Below are 18,612 nucleotides of genomic sequence, written 5' to 3'. Positions count from 1 at the left end.
AGGCCCCTCCCAAGTCTGCCCCACGGTCAGTGTTCCCAGGGCCACTTTGTTTTGGTGATCTGAGCAGTTAATTTTTCACCTAGAAGTCACTCTCTGTTCCGTAAGTAATTTTAAACAAATTCTGTTCCCGTCCCTGGACTTCCGTGAGGGAAAAAACAAGACGCAGCTGGGTTTTCCACCGTCCTCAGCAGATAAGGGTTTGAAAGCAGTGTGCACTCCAGACCATGATCCCTTAGAGCCCCGGGCAGTGAGGGTCCAGCGCTCTGTTCAGGAGAACAGCCTCTAGGAGCACAATGACCGGGGCTCAGGTCAAGCCGATGAGTCCCGAGGAACCATCCTGATGGGGCTCACGTCCTTTTCAGCCCCATTCTGGGTTTTCAACAGATCTTTCTTGGTGATGCCTGAACCCCTCTGTCAGATCTTGCTATTAGCATGAGGCTCTCAGAGTGTAAACTAATGAATTACAACGTGATTACACAGCACATAATTAACTTTGTAATTAATATGCAACCGCCACTTAAGCTAAAACACTGCTTATAGAGATGAACGGCAATAGTAAATCACAGGTCAGAAACAGCGCTTCGGAGTTTTCAAAAGAATGAACGTAAGCAGGGAATCACTCAAGGCAGCAGGGCGAGTTAATTGAAAAGCAGATGAATTGTGCGCGTCCTGCTTCATTTCAATACTTTCTCCCTTAAGAAAGACCCCGATGCCACCCTGCCACGCTGACTGGTCAGGCCTGGTCGGAGGGGCACTGGGCACGTGTGGTTTTATTTCCAAAATAAGAGAGGCTTTCCTTGCCCCAACCCAGCCCACCCCCATATCTTGGCACTCTGCCCAGACACACTGCCCCTGCTGGAGGTCTAGCTCTGCCCTTCCACCTCCAGAAAGCTTATGGGGTTGCCCCCCAGCACAGCTCTGGGCCTTCCATAGTCTAGCCCCCGTGGTGGGCATTGTCAACAGGTCGGTTAGTACAGCTGGTCTGCCTTCACCTGGATTCCGGGCTTCTGGAACTCAGGGATGCCATCTCACTTTTTTGTTGTTATTTAATCCTTTCCTCCCCCACCCTCCTGCCAGAGCATTAAAGCTAGAAAATGCCTTAAGAATCATTTCACCCAGCCAGAATTTCACCAACACCGAGAAGTGAGGGGCTGACTGCTACAGTCACCCGGTGATGTGGGCCCAGGCCTGGCAGGAATCCCCCCTGCATCCTCTTCCAGCCCTGCATTAGGCTGGGTGGGCCTTTGAAATGAGTCAAACTCAGGTTCCAATCCCAGCAACCCCACTGCCCCACGGTGTGACCTTAGCCAAGTTTCATAACCTCTCTGGACCTCAGTTTCCTCATCTGTGAAGTCTGAGCAACGATGCCCACCTCCCTGGGTCGATGCGGGGATTAGGGGAGATAATGTGTGTGAACTGGCCTGGTACAGAGCGAGTGCTCACTAGATCCTGAGTGTCGTCCTCAGGGGTTTAGGGAGTACGGGGAAAAGTACATGACATCTCAGTCAGCCCCGTCCTTTAGGGCTGAGAAAACAGGCCCAGAGAGAGGTCACCTGTGTGTCCACAGCACTGCACGTGTAACTGGCGTGATGGGGGTCCCCCAACCAGGAGCCCCCTGAGAACTGATGGCTCTTGTCCACGTTGTCCAGCTCTAGGCTGGGCACAGCCAGTGCAGAGCTGGCAAAGGGCGGTGCCCCGTGGATGAATGAACTGAAAGGCCTCTTCCAGAACAGCCTGGAACTGAGCCTTCGGCAAAGAAGCTTTCTCAGCCCCCAGCCCCAGGATGGTGTGGATGTAGCTTGGTTTAGGGGATAGACGCTGGGTTTTGAAGTCTGACAGGCGGGTCCAAATCCCAGCTTTGCCATTTTCTGATCTTGGGCAAGTTCCTTAATCATTTTCAGTCTTATTTGTCCCATCTGTAGATGGTGCTAATCATTCCACCTGTATCGTTATAAAGATAGTTCACATAAAACACCAAACGCGCTGCCTGACACACAGGTACTTAATGGCGTTGTTCTTCTTCTTATTCGTAATTATGAACGGAGATTTCTGAGTGGCTGCTGGAGGGCCACCTTGGCCTCGGGCCTCCCTTTAGAGTTCTTGGCTTGGGTGGGGCAGGGGAGGTACCAGCATCCCCGGACAACCCTGACTCTTGCGTCAGGCAGCACAGTTGACCTTCCAACTCTGGCCTTTGCCCTTCCAGAAAGTGACCTGGGCTGCCCTCCTCCTGACCTGGGCCAGCCTTGCGCGGGGCGGGGAGCTGCGGGGGCCCGCAGGCGGGCTCCTGGTTGGTTAGGTACGTCTAAGCGGTGGTGGCCTCATGAAGCCATAACATTGGATTCAGAATCCAGGGCCCCAGGCCTCCTGGGCGGTGGGTTTCAGAGCTTGGAGTGGGTGCTCTGTGACTTCTCTTCCTGCGACCAGAAACACTTCAGTTTCTGGTCCCCCACCCCATTGGGCACCCCTCCCCCAGCCTGCCATCCAGAGGAAGACTGGTCTTCCTCTGCAGTCTTTCTCCCTGCCATCCAGCCTCTACATCCGACAGCCACTCCCCTTAGGTCGGAATTTGTCAAAGGCGGTTCCGGGGAAAACTAGCTCTATGGGATTTTAAAACGTGTTTCGTGAAAGAAGTAATTTGCTCTCTAGTCACTTTGGGAAAAGCCAGATTCTTTAAGGCCCTTCGCATGGAAGCGCGCTTCCTCCCCTCCAGAGGGCGTAGAGTACACAGCTTTCACCCAACGATCTGACCAGAGAATCCTTCGCTCAGGGAGGACCCATTTCCGAGGAACAGACCTCAGGCAGCCTGGTCTGGAGTGTCCTGGCCACTGCCCTCCTTCTTCCCAGAATAGGCCTTCTTCAGTGACAGTGCCCACCTGGACAGACCCCACATGGGCGTCCAGGCACTGCTCTGCAGCAGCCGTGCTCGGTTCACACGGCCCAAAGCACTGACCCTCTCCCTGCTTCCTTCTGGAACTTTTCACAACTGGCCTTTGCCACAAGGACAGATCCCTCCAGCTCCTCAACGTGGCCTTCTGGCTGGTGGGCACGGGGCCCCTGCCTCAGCCACCCACGCGCTCCGAGGCACCCGGCACTGAGGCGCAGGGTGGCTCCCAGAGGCCCCGGTGTGAGGGCTAGTGGAGGGGGCAGCCTCGCCCCCTCCCCGCCATCCAGAGCCCGGCCCCTCTAATTGTTGTATGAGCTGAGCCTCTGCCTAAGATGTTGTTGCAAGGTTGAAAAATAAGTTTTAAAACTAGGTTTCTAAAAAAAGTTGAAGGTCTTTAGTGTCTAGAGTGGTTGGCTTTTAACTCCCCCCGCCCCCCAGCAAGTACGGGCTCCCCTCTGACCCCCGGTTTCCTCCTGCCTGCGATGGAGACGATAAGGCCCACCTGGGTCCTGTGTAGAGCCAGGGCTCACGTGCTTGGGGCTGTGCTAAGTGCTTCCTATTCACTAACTCATTTAATGAACACAGCAGCCTACGAAGTAGGCACGGTTATTACTTATTATCGCCCCCGTTTTACAGATGGGGAGCCTGAGGTGCTCGGAGAACAGCATTTTGCTCCAGGTCACAGAAGCTGGCAAGTGAGAGTCAGGATTTGAACCCAGGCAGCCTGGTGACCTTAACCGCTAAGCTATACTGCCCGTGTAAATGAGGTGATAACAAGGGTCAAATGAGGTTATGACATCAGTGCTTTGTAAACTGTAGAGTGCCTTGCACAGTGAGAGTGTCAAGTCAGCACACGATTTTGGAGCACCTAGTGTGAATTTTTGTCTCTCAGCAGACATTCAGGAAGCATGTTTTCAGGCTGCCTGTGGGGTGCCCAGCTTGTCCCTGGAGGGTTCCAGGGATGAGGCTCCCACTCCCAACCTGGGTCAGGTGTGGTTTAGTCCCTGAGTAGCCTCATACCCAGAGATTCCCCGCATGCAGATTTGATGGCAGCCAGGGTGACGGGCACCAGATCCCAGCTGACTCACCCCCTGCACCACAGGCCTTCTAGAAAGAGGCAGGACTTACGGGGTCAGTGTGCCAGCTGCAGCCCAGCTGGGACACCAGGAATCCACACGGAGCCACAGGGACGTCACAGGGCTTCTGCAGAAAAAACCACAGATGCTCCCCAGGGGGAGCAGAGCCCTTGCTCCCACCAGGCTTGGCATAACCTGTCATAGTCACCTTGTCCTTCCCCACCCCCCCACCTCGAGACCCCTGAGAGCTCCCCGGGGCAGGCCCCTATTTGAGCGGTCTGGGCCCACAGGCCTGCCCTCAGCCGGCACCCGCAGGAGGTGCCTGGACATGGGTGGGCAGAGAGAGCCGAGAAGTTCAGGGCAGCCAGGGCTCCCGAGGCCCGGGTGTGGCCCTGGCCCCACTTCTGACCCAGAACAGAGGCTCAAGGCTCTGCTCCACCTCCACCACTGCCCCTGCCCTGGGCCTCAGTTTCCTCATCTGTAAATGATGGACCTGAGCAGATCCCCAGCTCCATTCTAGATCTAAGCCAGGAGGCCTGCTTGCTTTTATCATCTGCCACTTTCAGTGCAAATAAATCTTTTTAAAAATCTGACAGTTCATAGGAACTAACTAAAAGAAAAGGTATACGCGTAAAAATAAAAGGCCAGGCTCAGGAGAAACAGCTACTGTCCTGGGCCAGCCTGTGTCATCCCTGTGTGACTGGGTAGTAATCACCCACCCGCTCTGAGCCTTAATCTTCTCCTCTGCAAAATAGGATAATAGTGTCCCCAAGCTGCTGTGAGGCCGTGGTTGATGGAAGGTTGCTTGAAATGTGGCTGGCTTGCCTGAGTGGTCCATACGTGGGCTGTCAGCTCAGGAAGAGCCTGGCTCTGACTCCCAGTTTAGGGAAGAGAGGACTAGGTCACGAATTGGGAAATCCGCATGCAGGTCTCTGCTCATGCCTCGACTGGCTGATGATGCCAGGCTAAGTTCTCCTCTAGGCCTCCAGTCACTCCTTTTAAAAATGGAGCTGCCCAGGACTTCCCTGGCAGTCCAGTGGTTAAGGCTCCATGCTTCCAGTGCAGGGGGTTCGGGTTGGATCCCTGGTCGAGGAACTAAGATCCCACGTGCCTCCTGGTGCGGCAAAAAAAAAAAAAAAAAGGAGCTGCCCAGAGGTTTTCTTCTCATGTGTCGGTACCAGGTGGTTAAGAAGGGTGGGCAGAAGGGTGTGTGGAGGATTGGCTGGGGCATGTCTGGACCCAGTGGGAAGAGTACGGGCTGATTAGCCATGCCTGTCACGGGTGCAGGAGGTAGGAGTAGCGTCCCATACACCACAGCCCTGTGTGCTTCTTAAGGGCTCATCTAGTTATACCTGACTCTCCCTTGGACATGCCATTGCCCCTGCCCCTGTCTGGAGCTCCTGGAGAATGCCAGGTGAATGGATTTGGAGGCTTGAGGGGCTGGGGTAATGAAGACACAGTGGAGAACACCTCTTTGTCCTAGAGCTGGAGCTGTAGGAATATCTGCAGGGTATTTACAGCCTTCTAGAGGACACCAGATGGCAGTCAGGGGACCCTGGCTCTATCTCCAGCTTCATCCCACCCTGTGATCTCTGAGTGCCCTTAAGGAGCTGTTTCCAGCCTCCCCCTTTCCCACTTCATGGCATCTGAGCTTTTGTCCGGCACCTGTAGGTTCAGTACTTGTTCAGTTTCTCTTTTCATTCTGAGGAAACAAAAAGCAGAGGTGGCATAGCCTTGGGAATGAGAGAAAACCCAGCAACCTTATCCAGGGCTGAAGCTGGCCCTCCTTCACCTTTTGGGGAGAGAAGCTGGCAGTGAAAGTTCACCCTGAGGTCACGGACTTGGAGTGTGGCCAGAGGGTGGCAGGAGGGTTTGGCCTCAAGGGCATGGCCTGGGCCTGCTAAGGTGTCCCATGCCCCAGGGGGCTGAGGCACACCCCAAGTACAGCTGGGATTCCCAGCACAGCGTGGGGTGGGTCGGGACCCTGGGTTGGCACCTCTGTCAGCATAGCATCAACACGTGTTCTCCCAAATCAGCCGTCCTCTCCTCTGGATTAACTCTTGTGTCCCAGAAAAGGTTGTCAGGTGTACAAGGCTGCCCTCAGGAAGCGCCCTCTCTGAAGCACCCAGGGTACCTTGTGTTGTCCCGTCAACGACCACTGACAGTAGGGGTTCCTGCAGAGGAGAGCGGGAGCTGGGAGATGGGATCATGGAGAGAAGTAGGTCCACCCTTCCAGGAACCTCAAGTGCAGGAGGTGTGGCGCCTGGTCGAGTCTTGTCATGGGGCACTCCCGGAGTTGAGAAGGGGGACCTGGATTTGGAAGAGCTGTTGTCCAAATCAGGATTTCCCTTTTCGGAACACTGTGCCCTGAGTGACTTCACTTACTCAGCGCAGTGGGCCGGGAGGCGATGCGCCTTTCTGTTTGACAGATGAAGACTTAGGGAAGTAAAGTGCCCTCCCACAGTCTCCCAGCCAAGAAGGTCTGGCTCTCAGGGCCCACCCCCTGCCCAGGGGCCTCACCCCATGCAAGGCCACAAGGTGGCCCAAGGGCCTGCTCCAGCTGCCTGGCCAAGAATGGGAAGCAGCTGGTCCCGGTCAGCTGCCTGGAGTTGCCTCTTTCCTCCCTCTCCCCACTCATGTCTGTCCCTCTGCCCCACCTCCCTGACTTCCCTGGGATAGGACACAAAGTCACTCTGACTGTCTTTGCTTCACCACCACCCTCTTCCTCTGCCTCCAGGCAGTGTGTCTGGTGCAGGCTGCAGAGCTGCTACACCTCTCTGAGCTCCTTTACTTTTAAGAGGAGGAAGGCATCAAACTCCATCAGTGCTTGCTTAACTTCCGTCACTTTCATACCATTTATACTATGTTTAAAACGGTTCTTTAATCCTTTTAGGTTTGCCATCCCTCCCTTATTTAACCCTGTCCTAAGTAATAATATCCACGAACTCACCAGTGATAATTGCTCTAGTCCAGATACTTCACTATGAAAATGTACAAGTTTTGCCCACGGACCACCTAAAATCGTCTTTGTTCCACCAGTGGTACACGCATCACTCTTTGGAAACCCCAGACCGAGTTATCAGAGTCTCTCTCCATCTTGAGATCCTCTGATTAGGGCTGAGTCATTGGGTTTTCAGCTCTTGCCACTCTGGGCCCAACGATGGCCATCTATCCACGCATCCATCCCTCCGCCTAATAAACATTGCTGAGCACCTGCTGGGTACCAGGCCCTAGGCTAGGTTCTGGGAATCCACAACTGGAAGACATCCAAGCTGACGGGGGAGCTGGATGCAAAGACACCCCACTGGTCTAGTACCACCAAGTTGGGGGTGCGTGACAGGGGCACTGAGGACATAGAAGTAGAAGTGAGTGGCTCTGCTGGGGGAAACCAACCAAGCGGGTGACCGTTGAACCAGGCCTTAATGTATGAAGGGAGCCAGGCATTCTGGGCTGAGGCAAAGACGTAGAGGTGTGATCTTCAGAGCACAGTCCAGGAGGCAGGGAGCAGCCCCACGTGGAGGACACAGGATCAGCGGGGAGTAGTGGGAGGTGGGGGCCAGGCAGAGGAGGACCTAGAGTGACACTGTCACACTCAGGTCACTGTTGAATCCACGACATCTGCCCCTCTTGGAGTCTGAGAACTAGAAAGGGGCTGGTCGGGATGGGTCCCCTGGAAGCCCAGGCTCTGCCACCAGGCGGACGAGCAGGCATGTCCCAAGTTCCTTGGCCCTGGCAATGTCTTGGAATGCAGCCTCTGCTCTGCAGACTGTAGGTGTAGTCGCCCCACCACTGTTGACGGCACTGCTCGCCCCGGGGGAATCTGAGCTGCAGATGTGCATGGTGATTGAATTGTTTCTGCACACCACTGCTCACACAGCTCCCCTGGGGACCTGCCACTTGCCTGTGCAAGCTGTCAGGAGTTGTGTGTGCTCTGTACGTCTGGGCCAGCCCTCAAGTGTGTGCATATACCTATGCGTAAGTGTGCAAAGGGGGTACATAATTATGTGGGCGTGCACACACATATGCAAATGTCTCTCCCCTGGGTGCTTGTGTGTTAAGTGTGCCAGTTAACTTGTCTGGCCTCAAAAGGGAAAAATAAAACACACTGATGTTAGTACTGCTGATGTCAGCCCCAGGGAGCTGCTTCCAGGGCTCCAGGACCCCACTTTCCATGGGGCAGCTGAGAGCACCCTGCTCCCCGTTTCTAGGCAGGAGCCTGCTGAGGGCCATGTGCCTCCCCCAGCGTTTCAGAACAGGAGAGATGCTTCCAGGGAGCCTGGAGATGACCCAGGGCCCTCCTTAGACCCCGACAGATGAGTTCCAGTCCCGCTTGCCCTTGTCTCCCTGTGTCCATCCTGCTGCACGAGGACCCAGGACCCGGTGGTTCCCAGGCTCCCTTTCGACTCTCAGCAGTCTACTCTCTGAGCAGCCCTACGTGCCTGAGAGCAGCTAGCTTTTCCTGAGCGTGTCTTCTGTTCTAGGCTCCTCTGAGGCTGAACTTGCCCATGCCCCACTAGTGGTGAGTCGTGCAGAATGGAAGCTTGTCCCTTTCAAGAGCTCCCCTGGGAGCTGAGAAGACCGGCCAACCCACATGTCACCATCAGAAAACCTGCCTACGTGCAGTTAGGCCAAGCCCAGCGTAAGCTGCAGGGGAAAGTGTAGAGCAGAGAGGGGCAGCGTCTGCGGTCTTAGGTGACCCTGGAACAGCGGTTCTACCAGAGTTTCCTGGGCCTTCGGGCTCCCTGCAGGCCTGCCCTGAGACAGCCTTCGCAGTTCTAAAGTCAAGTATCCTGCACTTGTTGAGATGGCATTTTCCAAACAGCTGGAGCTCCTGACACCAAAATCCTAAGATGTTGAGTTTGAAGGGCTGCCAGCAGCCTGCTAGCCTTCGTTTTACAGATGGGAAAACTGAGGCCCGGAGGAGGGTGGCAGAGCTGGGCTGCCTCCAGGCCCCCAAGCTGACTAGCTGTGTATCTCCTGCAGGCTGGTGGCTGCTCAGACCAGGAGAGAGGGCCAGGGGCCACAGGCGGTTGACCGCCTGAGCTCACTCCCCACTGGGAGGTAGGCAGATGGTAAGAAGAAGGGCCGAGGCCCTGGGTACACCCAGGGCCGGGCCAACAGTGATCTCCAGTTGGGAGGGAGCCCGGCCTTGGTGGGCACTGGAGTTGCAACCGCCACAGAGGATTTGTAGCAACTCGACTCTTAGCTTAGAGGAGTCCAGGCTGGGAGGAGAGAGACTGCAGCCAAGCCCAGCAACGCTCCTGCGGCGGAGAGCGACCTCTGCTGGCCGCTGAGCGCTCGCCAGTTCCCGGCACTGGCCAGCAGGCAGGGAGCCCAGTGGCACCAGGATGGCCTTAGAAGCAAGTGGATGGGTTTGGACAGGTTGGGTGGAACCAGGGGAACATCTCTTTGGGCTGAGGCACGGACTTGGGTGGGGACTTCCAGGAGGCCCTGACAGTCTTGGAGGAGTTGGAAGAACAGCACATTAATGGTTAGAAAGGCAGAGGGTTTGAATCTCAGCCCAACACTGTCCCGGCTGTGTGATCCTGGGCAAGTCACTTCACCTCTCTGAGCCTTTTAGGACTGAGTGAATTATCAGTGCACAGGGCCTGGCCTGGTGCCTAAACACAGCAGGTGCAGAACTAATGGAAGATCTCAGACTGCCCCTCAGTGAGCTATTAGCTCTCTCATGCCTCCTTCAGCCCTCCTCCTCTCTCCATGTCCATAATCGTTAGCCTTCTAGGCCTTGACTCTTTTTCTGCAGGGCGGAGCCTCCAGCCCCATCCATTCCTGCTGTTAATAACCCCAATTTCCCAGTGATCTTGGCGGTTTAAAAATGTCACCTCACCTGTGAGTATCTCCTTCATTAGCCAGACATTTTGTTCTTTTATAGATTAAGACCTACACGACACACAGCTGTCCCTGTGATGTCTCTCCTGTCAATGCTCTGAGTCTCACAGGGTCCCAGGCCTAGCCATTCATTTCTTGGTTCCTACAACATGGAGCCCCAGCCTGGGAGAAAAGCCCCCTGGTGTCTAGATCCAGCCCAGACATGCTGTGTGACCCGGGAAACAGCACCTGTGGGCCTCAGACTCCCCAGAATAAAACCAGCTGAACTCGGGGTGGTTTTCCTTTGGTCAGTGATATTCTGAGCATCTTTGAATCCAGAAGCCAACTCAGTCCAGCCACTGGCCTCTAGAAAAGATTGCCCCTGAGCCAGAGTGGAGACAAACCCGACAGTCTATCTCCCCTTTACTGTTTGCTTCCTCGGGGGAAACCTGTGGCCCTCTGCCACGGCTCAACAGGGAAGGACAACCTCTGGGCCCCCAGGTGGCTGTCTGGGTGAGTCTGGACTCCTGGTGCCTGCTTGGGGCTTCCCTGGGTGGGCTGAGCAGCCCCAGGCCCCAGAAATGATCTGTCAGTCATTCTACAAGCATTTATCAAGGCCCCACTAGGTCTCTGACACTAGAGACAAAAGGCCGTGCCCATCCTTGGAAAAGTTCCTACTTTTCTTTCTTTCTCTTTTTTTTTTTTTGCCCGAGTCGGGTCTTAGTTGCAGCACACGGGATCTTCATTGCGGCATGCAGACTCTTAGTTGTGGTGTGCAAACTCTTACTTGCAGTGTGCATGTGGGATCTAGTTCCCCAACCAGGGATCGAACCCGGGCCCCCTGCATTGGGAGTGCGGAGTCTTACCCACTGGAGCACCAGGGAAGTCCCCCAAAAGTTCCCACTTAGAGACAGAGTGTTGTGTGGCCACCTAATCCCTCACCAGATTTCCACAGTGCAGGTTTCTAGCCCCCTGGGCAGTTAGCTTCATCAACAGCACCCCCTGCTGGCCTCTTGGGCCACCACAGGCCCTTTGTCCTGGTTGGCTGCAGCCTGCAGCCAGGGGATTGAAGCCTGCACAGGCCTGGGGTTTCTTTGTATTTTCCTTCAGCCTCCTCCCGACTTGGCGCAGGCCTTTGTTTTTTTCTGTTTTTTTTTTGGCTGCGTTGCTGCACGTGGGCTTTCTCTAGTTGCGTCAAGCGGGGGCTACTCTTCGTTGCGGTGTGCAGGCTTCTCGTTGCAGTGGCTTCTCTTGTTGCGGAGCACAGGCTCTAGGCGTGCGGGCCTCAGTAGTTGTGGCATGCAGGCTCAGTAGCTGTGGCTCGCGGGCTCTAGAGCACAGGCTCAGTAGTTGTGGTGCACAGGCTTCATTGCTCTGCGGCATGTGGGATCTTCCCGGACCAGGGACTGAACCCGTGTCCCCTGCATTGGCAGGTGGATTCTTAACCGCTGCGCCACCAGGGAAGTCCCGAGGGCTTTGTTTCATGGGTCCCTTTGGTTTGGCGTCCCTGCCCCACTGACTGTGGAAATGGCGCTCTCTCATTGGGACCCTGGCAGCCAGCGTTCACTCATGTCCTGGGTGGGGCTGGAAAGACCCAGGTGCCTGGGAGACCAGCAGGGTCTCTTCCACTCAGATGGCATCTGGCACCAGGAGCTGAAGTGGCCTCACCGAAGGTGGCATTGGCTCAGTCCTGCTCCGGGCCCCACCCACGTCCCTGCTTCCCTCACCAGGGTTTGTCCCTGGTCCCTGGAGTCCAGGGACTCCAGGGACCAGGGGCATTGGCTGAGGTTCCATGCAGGTAAACTCAGCAGGAGAAACCCAGCCCCTGCTTGGGGGAACTACAGGTGTAGCAAGGAGAGTAACCCTGTCACCACTCTCCCCGCTGACGCACACACCTAGAAGACGGTGGTACCCTCCACCCTCCCTGGCCCATCCCCAGTACCTGTACAAAAGTTTTGGTTGTAGTGGGAAAGCCAGGATTCTGGAGCTGCTACTATAACCCCTGAGCTTCAGTTTCCTCATCTGTAAAGTGGGGATATAGTACCAGTGTCTTTGCCTAGTGCCTGGACCAGCACCTAACTTATAAGAGGAATTCAACAGTCACCTAATAGGTGACATGGAGTGGATATGGGGTTACACCAAGAGTTCCACGGACCCAAGAAACTGATTTCATTTCCATCTCTCATGCCCCGTAGAGCTAGCACAGTATAGATATTGATAAGTGTTTACTAGGTGGGTTGGAAGCATGCATGGATGGGCAAGGGGAGGCTGAAGATGTTTGGGTGGGTGGGTGGATGGATGGACAGACGGGCATTTAAATGGATAAGTAACGGAGAAGTTGGCTATCTGGGTATGTAAATGTGTGATAGTGGTGTGAATGCAGGGATGCTGGTGGGGTGAGGGTAGGAGAAATCAATGTGGGGATGCTACTCCCATTTTTACCTTTTTGCTGGAAAGCTCCAAGAAAGGTGAATCCAACAAGCATTTATCAAAGTACAAATGCCTAAATGACCCAGAAACTCCACTTCCAAGAGTGTGTTCTCTAGATTAATTCACACATAATGATGTGGCTGATACAAAAGGCGATCTTTCAACACTGTTTGCAATAATAAAATCTGGGGACAGCTCAGGCCTCGTCACTTGGGCAAGAGTGAGCCCCTGGAGCAGAAGGGCCTTTTCTAGGACCTCAGGCCTTAGGACAGCACCTGGCACGGGTGGACATTCAGATGGCAGTTGGATAAATGATTCATCGGTGCCTGGGAATACTGTGCAGCCACTAAGAAATGAAAAGGCTCTTTATGTCTTGATGTGGAATAAACTTTGAGATATTATTAAGAGGAAAAAAGCAAGGTCCAGATAGTGTGTGCAGAATGCTATTGCTTGGGCTTCCCTGGTGGTGCAGTGGTTGGGAGTCCGCCTGCCGATGCAGGGGACGTGGGTTCGTGCCCCGGTCCGGGAAGATCCCACATGCCGCGGAGCAGCTGGGCCTGTGAGCCGTGGCCACTGAGCCTGTGTGTCCGGAGCCTGTGCTCCGCAACGGGAGGGGCCGCAACAGTGAGAGGCCAGCGTACCGCAAAAAAAAAAAAAGAATGCTATCGTTTTATGGGTTTTTTTTTAAGGAGTGGCAGGGGATAGTACACATAGATATTTGCTTCTCTAAGATGAGTCCCTCAGAAGGAGACAGATGACACTGGTTCTCTCCGGAAAGGCCCCTGGGGGCTGAACAAGGCCAGCACTTCACTGGACACCCGGGATTTTTGAACCACGCAAATGAGTTGCCTTTTCAAGCACAAATGGAACGATAAGAAGTGCTTTAAAGGAGCTGCGTAGGGAAGAGCTCCTTGGAAGAGGAGCAGGGCATTCTTCGCGAGGCTGCGGCCAGGCATGGTGTCAGTTTCCCCAACCAGGGTGCCCATGCTGGGGGCAGAGAGCCAGGGCATGGGAGCAGACAGGCAGACAGACACGGTCCAAGCTTCCACTAGCTGTGGGACTTGGCAGATTTCAGACCTCAGTCTCCTCATCTGTAAAATGGAGATGCTTCTAGTCTCACAGAGCAGGCGTGAGGAGTCAAGAAGAGAGTGCAAGGGCCCAGCCTACAGAACGTACTTGGTAGATGGGACCTGGTGACGTGGACAGAGATGAGGGGCCTTCAGGGGGCGGCGTTTCGGGAGAGCAGAGAAGGCCAGGTGCTGGGGGCCTCTGTTGAGCACCCTGTGTCTGACCCATGTGTCTACAGCCTGGCTTCTCGGAGGGCGAACAGCCAGTGACGAGCAGACTTACGCTTTGGCCCGAGGACCTGGACCCGTGAGCAGTGGGGGGACCAGAGGGGAAACCTCTCTCTTCTCTCTCTGTCTCGCTGCCTCTCCTCCTCCATCGTTATCTCCATCTCTGCCTTTGCAGTCGAGGCCTCCCTGGAGAGGCCTGGGGGCTCCAGGGGCCTCCTCACATGCGTGCTCATGTGCCCCAGGCCCAGCGCCATTCAGGAAGAGTGAGCCTCCTGAGTGCGACAGCTGTGTCCCCCAACCACTCGGCCGTGAACTGGCAGGCAGAGCCCCGGGGCCTCGTTCGAGCTCTGACACAGGCTCCCTGTGCCACCCCAGGGAACTCCCTTCCTCTCTCTGAGCCTCGGTCTCCTTATCTGGAAAAGGGGGGCGGTGCTGAGGGCTGCCCTCCTTCTTTCCCGGGAGGGCAAAGGGGAAACATGGAATTGTGGTTTGCAAACTCGAAGGCGTGGGGGATTCGGGGAGGGCACCTGTGACGGGGCTGCTGCACTTAGACCACACGTGCAGTCAGGGTCGTCATGTGGAAAGATCCCTGTGCACACACACGTGCACACACACACACACACACACACACAGCCACATCGAGTGGGTAAGCCCTGTGCCTGCCGATGGAGCCGTCGTCCCTACCACCGCCGCCCAACACGCACGTGTGTGTAGAAATGCGTGGTGGACACGCCTGCCCAGTGCCCACATGAGCCACCCACAGAGAACACCCAGGAGCACCTCCTGCCCTCAGCCCAGATGGGGTTCCCCCAGGGCTGAGCGTGGAGAAGCGCTGGCTGGCCGTGGCCGCAGTTCCTCCTTCCAGCGCAGGGCTGCCCGGGGCAGAGGCCACCACAGCTCACGAAGGGCCCTGGAACCCGCTGGGAGCCACTGAGGCCAGCACACCTGAGTCAGGGCAGGAGGGTGGCGATGAGGCCGGCGGGCCTGGCACAACCCCAGTGACACCCACTCTCCTCTGTCTTCACAGGCTGGACAACGTTCATGGCTCTCGGGTAGAACCCAGTGAAACGGCCAGAATGAATTCTATGGACAGGCACATCCAACAGACCAATGACCGACTGCAGTGCATCAAGCAGGTGGGTGTGTGGCCCGGGCTCGCTCCTCCGCCTCTGGTAGCCAGGCCCGCTGGCGAGGGCAGGGCAGGCGAGGCGGGCAGAGCAGTGGGGCTGCTCTACACTGTGTGGCTGAGCACCCAAGGTGCTGGGTGGAGGTGACAGTGGGCAAGGCCGACTGCCTAAGTCTCCCCAGCTGCCCACCTCGTGAGAATGTGGCTGGCACGGACCAGCCTCACACTGGAATCACTCACCTGGGTTCAAAGGCCGGCTCTCTCCTGTCCCTTCCCTTCCCTTCCCAGCTGTATGACTTTGGGCCAGTGTCGTGCCCTTTCTGAGCTCTGCTGTGCACTCTGGGCTGTTTTGAGGATAAGGTGGAGTGCCTAATCTCCTTCCCAGACCCAAGCTCCCCACTTCTCTGCTCCAGGGGTTCTCTGTGAAGAAATAGAAAAGGAAACCAAGGCCCAGAAGAGGGAAGGGAGTCACCCGAAGTCACACAGTCCTGCCCCACAGGTGCCAGGAGGGCCTCGTCCCAGAGGGTACAAGTTCCCCCCCCCGCCTGTGCTCACACCAAGCTTAAGACGCGATTCGCCTGCCAGTACCCTGTCCGGATTGCTCACGGTGGGCTCAGAGGTCCCCACTTTAAGAAGCCTGGTTACGCTTGGGCAGGCAGATGCCCCCCAGTGGTGACCAGGAGTGATGCGGCCACCCTCTGGGCTCAGCTTCCCTGCAGCCCAGGGCAGCAGTGTCCCTGCACAGGCTCCGGTGTTGTTTTACTCCAGGAAGGAGCAGAGGCTTTGCCATCTAACCGACCTGAGCCCAAATCCTCACTCCTCCACATACCCACCCACGGTATAATCTCAGGCCTGTCCCTCTGTTTCTCTGAGCCTCAGTTTCCCCCGTGAAGTGCGTCCAATAAGGCCGACCTCGTAGGATGCTCTGAGGACATTGTGGGCGGAGCACGTAGCCCAGGCTGGCACGTGGCAGGTGATCAGCTCACTGTGGCAGGGGCTCTTGTCCTCAGTGTTGCAGTGACAGGGAGGGGACAGCTGTGGCGAGGCCCCTGGCTTAGGCGGGCTTAGCTGGCAGCTCGGGTAGCCGGCATAGCCCTCTGGCCTCAGGACCCCGGGGGGAGGCAGGGGCAGACCTCACAGTCCCACCCCCACCCAGCATGCCCCCTCCCCGCTGAACACCAGGGCCCAGTGGAGCTGAGGCTAGTCGGCAGGAATGAGGGATGTGTGCTGTCCCATTAGCATCACGCAGAGCAATCTCAGAAGCCTGGGCCGGGTCTGAGGAGAGGAAATTGAAGCAGACTTGTTACAGATTGAACTCCACAGAGCAGCTCTCCCAAACGCCAATTACGCCTCTGTTCCCCATCACAGAATAGAAACCAGACGATGGGCTCCTCCTCTGCCCTTCCCTCCTTCTCCTCCGCCTCTAGGCTCTGCGGGACTCTCTCCCAGCTCTGCCTTTGACCCAGTTTCTTCCGCCCATGAGGGATCAGCTGTCAATGGCTCCACCCCCAATAATACAGTCAAGCCCCTATGCCAGAGCCCTCTGTGTGCTGGGCAAACAGCTCCCCCTCAAACCTGCTCACAACTTGTCTTTTCTCTCTGCGTCTGATTCCCTGCAGGAATCAGGGTGCCCTTTAGTCCCTGGGCCTCCCAGGGATCCAGCGGGGGCAGAAGCCCACCCAGGAGCAGCCCTCACAGGACTCAGATTTACCAGTCAGCGAGCCTGAGCCCCCGTTCCACCACTCATTGGTTTCCTGACCTTGATTAAGTCACCGCTTCATCTCCTGTCGTCTGTAAACGGGCGTCGTGATGCACACCCAGCCATTGGGTCCCAGAGCTGTTGAAAAGCCAGGGATCGCCTCCACTGCCCTCCCCCGGCCTGCCCTGCACACACACACACAGACACACACACACACAGCTCTGCGTGTGGGCCAGAGAGTGGCACACCTGTGAGGGTGAGCAGGCTGTCCAGATGCCCCCCCACCCTGGGCTATCCAGAGCTCCCTGTGTCCTCCACGCCCACTCCCGCACTTCCAGGCAGACACAGCTCAGCACTGATGTCTGCTCCTCAGCTGCCCCAGAGGGCGACCGCGGCTGGCTGAAGACTGTTGATTCTCAGATGTCCCGTATCCTAATTAGAAGAGAAAGGTCTGCGTGCCCTGAGGATGATGCGTGTTGGCTGTGCCTACCTCTGGCTGGTGGAGCTGTGGCTCCCATCGGGGGCCTCACAGCCTCCGACTCTCGGTCCTGCCTGACTTCTACGGCGCAGCCTTCCCTGTCCACCCACCCCGGTTCTAGCCACTACTGGCACGCGCCAGCCCCCGAGCACCTGGCTCTCCATCTTCCCTCCAGGCCTCTGTCTCAGCTGCCTTTCTCCTTTCTCAGCCTCAGGTACAGGGAGAACAAGTGCCCCCTCTACAACATGACCTACTCCTGTCCCCACGGGCTTATCTGGGCTACACGTGCAAAGCCATGCAAATCAGCTAATTCCTGCACAGCAACCTCCCCAAACCCCAGGTGCCCTTTTGAGTATCTGCACTTCCCATTTCTGAGCCCTGGTGCTTCCTGGGCACCCAGTTACCTCACCCATCCTGCTCTTTCTCTCTTAAGATACAAGCCCTGCAAGGTATACATCAGGTCTCCCACCAGGCTGAGTTCCTCAGGGGCAGAGGATGTGCCATATTCCTCTGTAAGTCAGCAGAGTCCAGGCCAGGGTGGGGCCCAGATATGTTGGGGAAGAATGAGAGAGGGGTGGACTGACAGATCGATAGCTAAGGGAATGAATGGATGGGTGGATGGATGGACAAATGGAAAGGCAGTTAGGTGAGCGGATGCTAGGTGGATATAGATGATGGATAGATGAATGAATGGATGAGTGGGTGGTTGGATAAGTTCTGGATGGATAGGAAGATAGGTAGGTAGATGAATGGATGGATGAGTGATGGATAAAGTAGTAAATGGATGAATGGGTTGGTGGGCAAGTAGATAGATGCATGGATGAATTGATTGATTTTTGGATGGATGGATGGATGGGTAGATGGATGGATAGATGATTTGATTCACAGATGGACTGATAAAATGCATTCATCACTTGGTCTGGGTAGCCAGTCCCTAATCTGGGCATTGGTGTCCCCAACTCCTGCTCCAACAGACTCAGTGGCCAGTGGATATAGCCCAGAAGGATCTTCTGAGAAATTGTAGAGATGGGCAGGCTTCCTGGGGAGGGACGGGGTATTAGTATCCAGTAAGAGCCACAGCCAGGGAGGCCTCTGCCTGTGATTCAGATCTGTGCTCCCATCCCCATATCAGCAAAGGGTAGCCAAGCTCAGCCCACCCAGCCCTGCCCCTCCACTGGGGACCCGTTCTGAAGCTGCCGGATTGCTGGCCAGCTCTGCAGATGGACCATCCTTTGGCCAGCTAGCTGCTCACTAGCCATTAATGCATGGGCTTGGCCTCGTGCCAGTGTCGGGGGTTCTGGAGGTGAATGGGGCCCTAATTCTGCTCTCAAGGAGCTTGCAGGAGAAACAAGAAACTGTACAGAGGTCCTAGCATATCAAGCAAAGCAGTCTTTACCTGATACCTACTCTGTAATGGGGATGTCATGACGTATGTTGGTTCTAAACTTTGCAGCAGCACTGCAAGCTGTCCCCACCCCATTTTGCAGATGAGAGATCAGGAGCTCAGGAACACACCCAGGCTGTGTGACTCAGTGGCCGAGGTGGGGTTTGGTCCAGGTCTATCCTGTTCATTCCACTGCATCACGTAGCCACCTTGTAGTCTAAACAGATGACAAAAGCACAGAGAGGGCAGGAGGTTTGGCCAAGGCCACAGAGCCACAGAGCAATAGCTACTGAATGGGGTGCCTGACGTCCTTTCTACCAATGAGTTGCGCCCATGAGTCACTACCCACAGCCCAAGCTGAAGGCCACGTGAACTGGCTAGGTCGAGAGTGGAGAAGCTCAGCGGTGGGCT

The 18,612-nt window shown here is 55.9% G+C and overlaps 1 protein-coding gene across 9 annotated transcripts in view; it reads left to right on the top strand.

The window, feature by feature from the left end:
- ZMIZ1 (zinc finger MIZ-type containing 1) overlaps positions 1 to 18,612 on the top strand; it is a 230,849-nt gene that overhangs the window by 109,366 nt on the left and 102,871 nt on the right. For all 9 annotated transcript variants that reach the window (XM_027129760.1, XM_027129761.1, XM_027129759.1 and 6 more), the window contains one exon: positions 14,542 to 14,650. In XM_027129760.1, the coding sequence (XP_026985561.1) occupies positions 14,591 to 14,650 (60 nt within the window). In that variant the 5' untranslated portion in view covers positions 14,542 to 14,590. The remainder of the gene's footprint in view (positions 1 to 14,541; positions 14,651 to 18,612) is intronic.

The sequence above is a fragment of the Aethalodelphis obliquidens genome, unplaced genomic scaffold (genome assembly GCF_003676395.1).
Source record: "Aethalodelphis obliquidens isolate GAN/ISIS:26980383/991018 unplaced genomic scaffold, ASM367639v1 scaffold37, whole genome shotgun sequence".
Taxonomy (NCBI): domain Eukaryota; kingdom Metazoa; phylum Chordata; class Mammalia; order Artiodactyla; family Delphinidae; genus Aethalodelphis; species Aethalodelphis obliquidens.
This window is presented reverse-complemented; position numbering and strand designations above follow the sequence as displayed.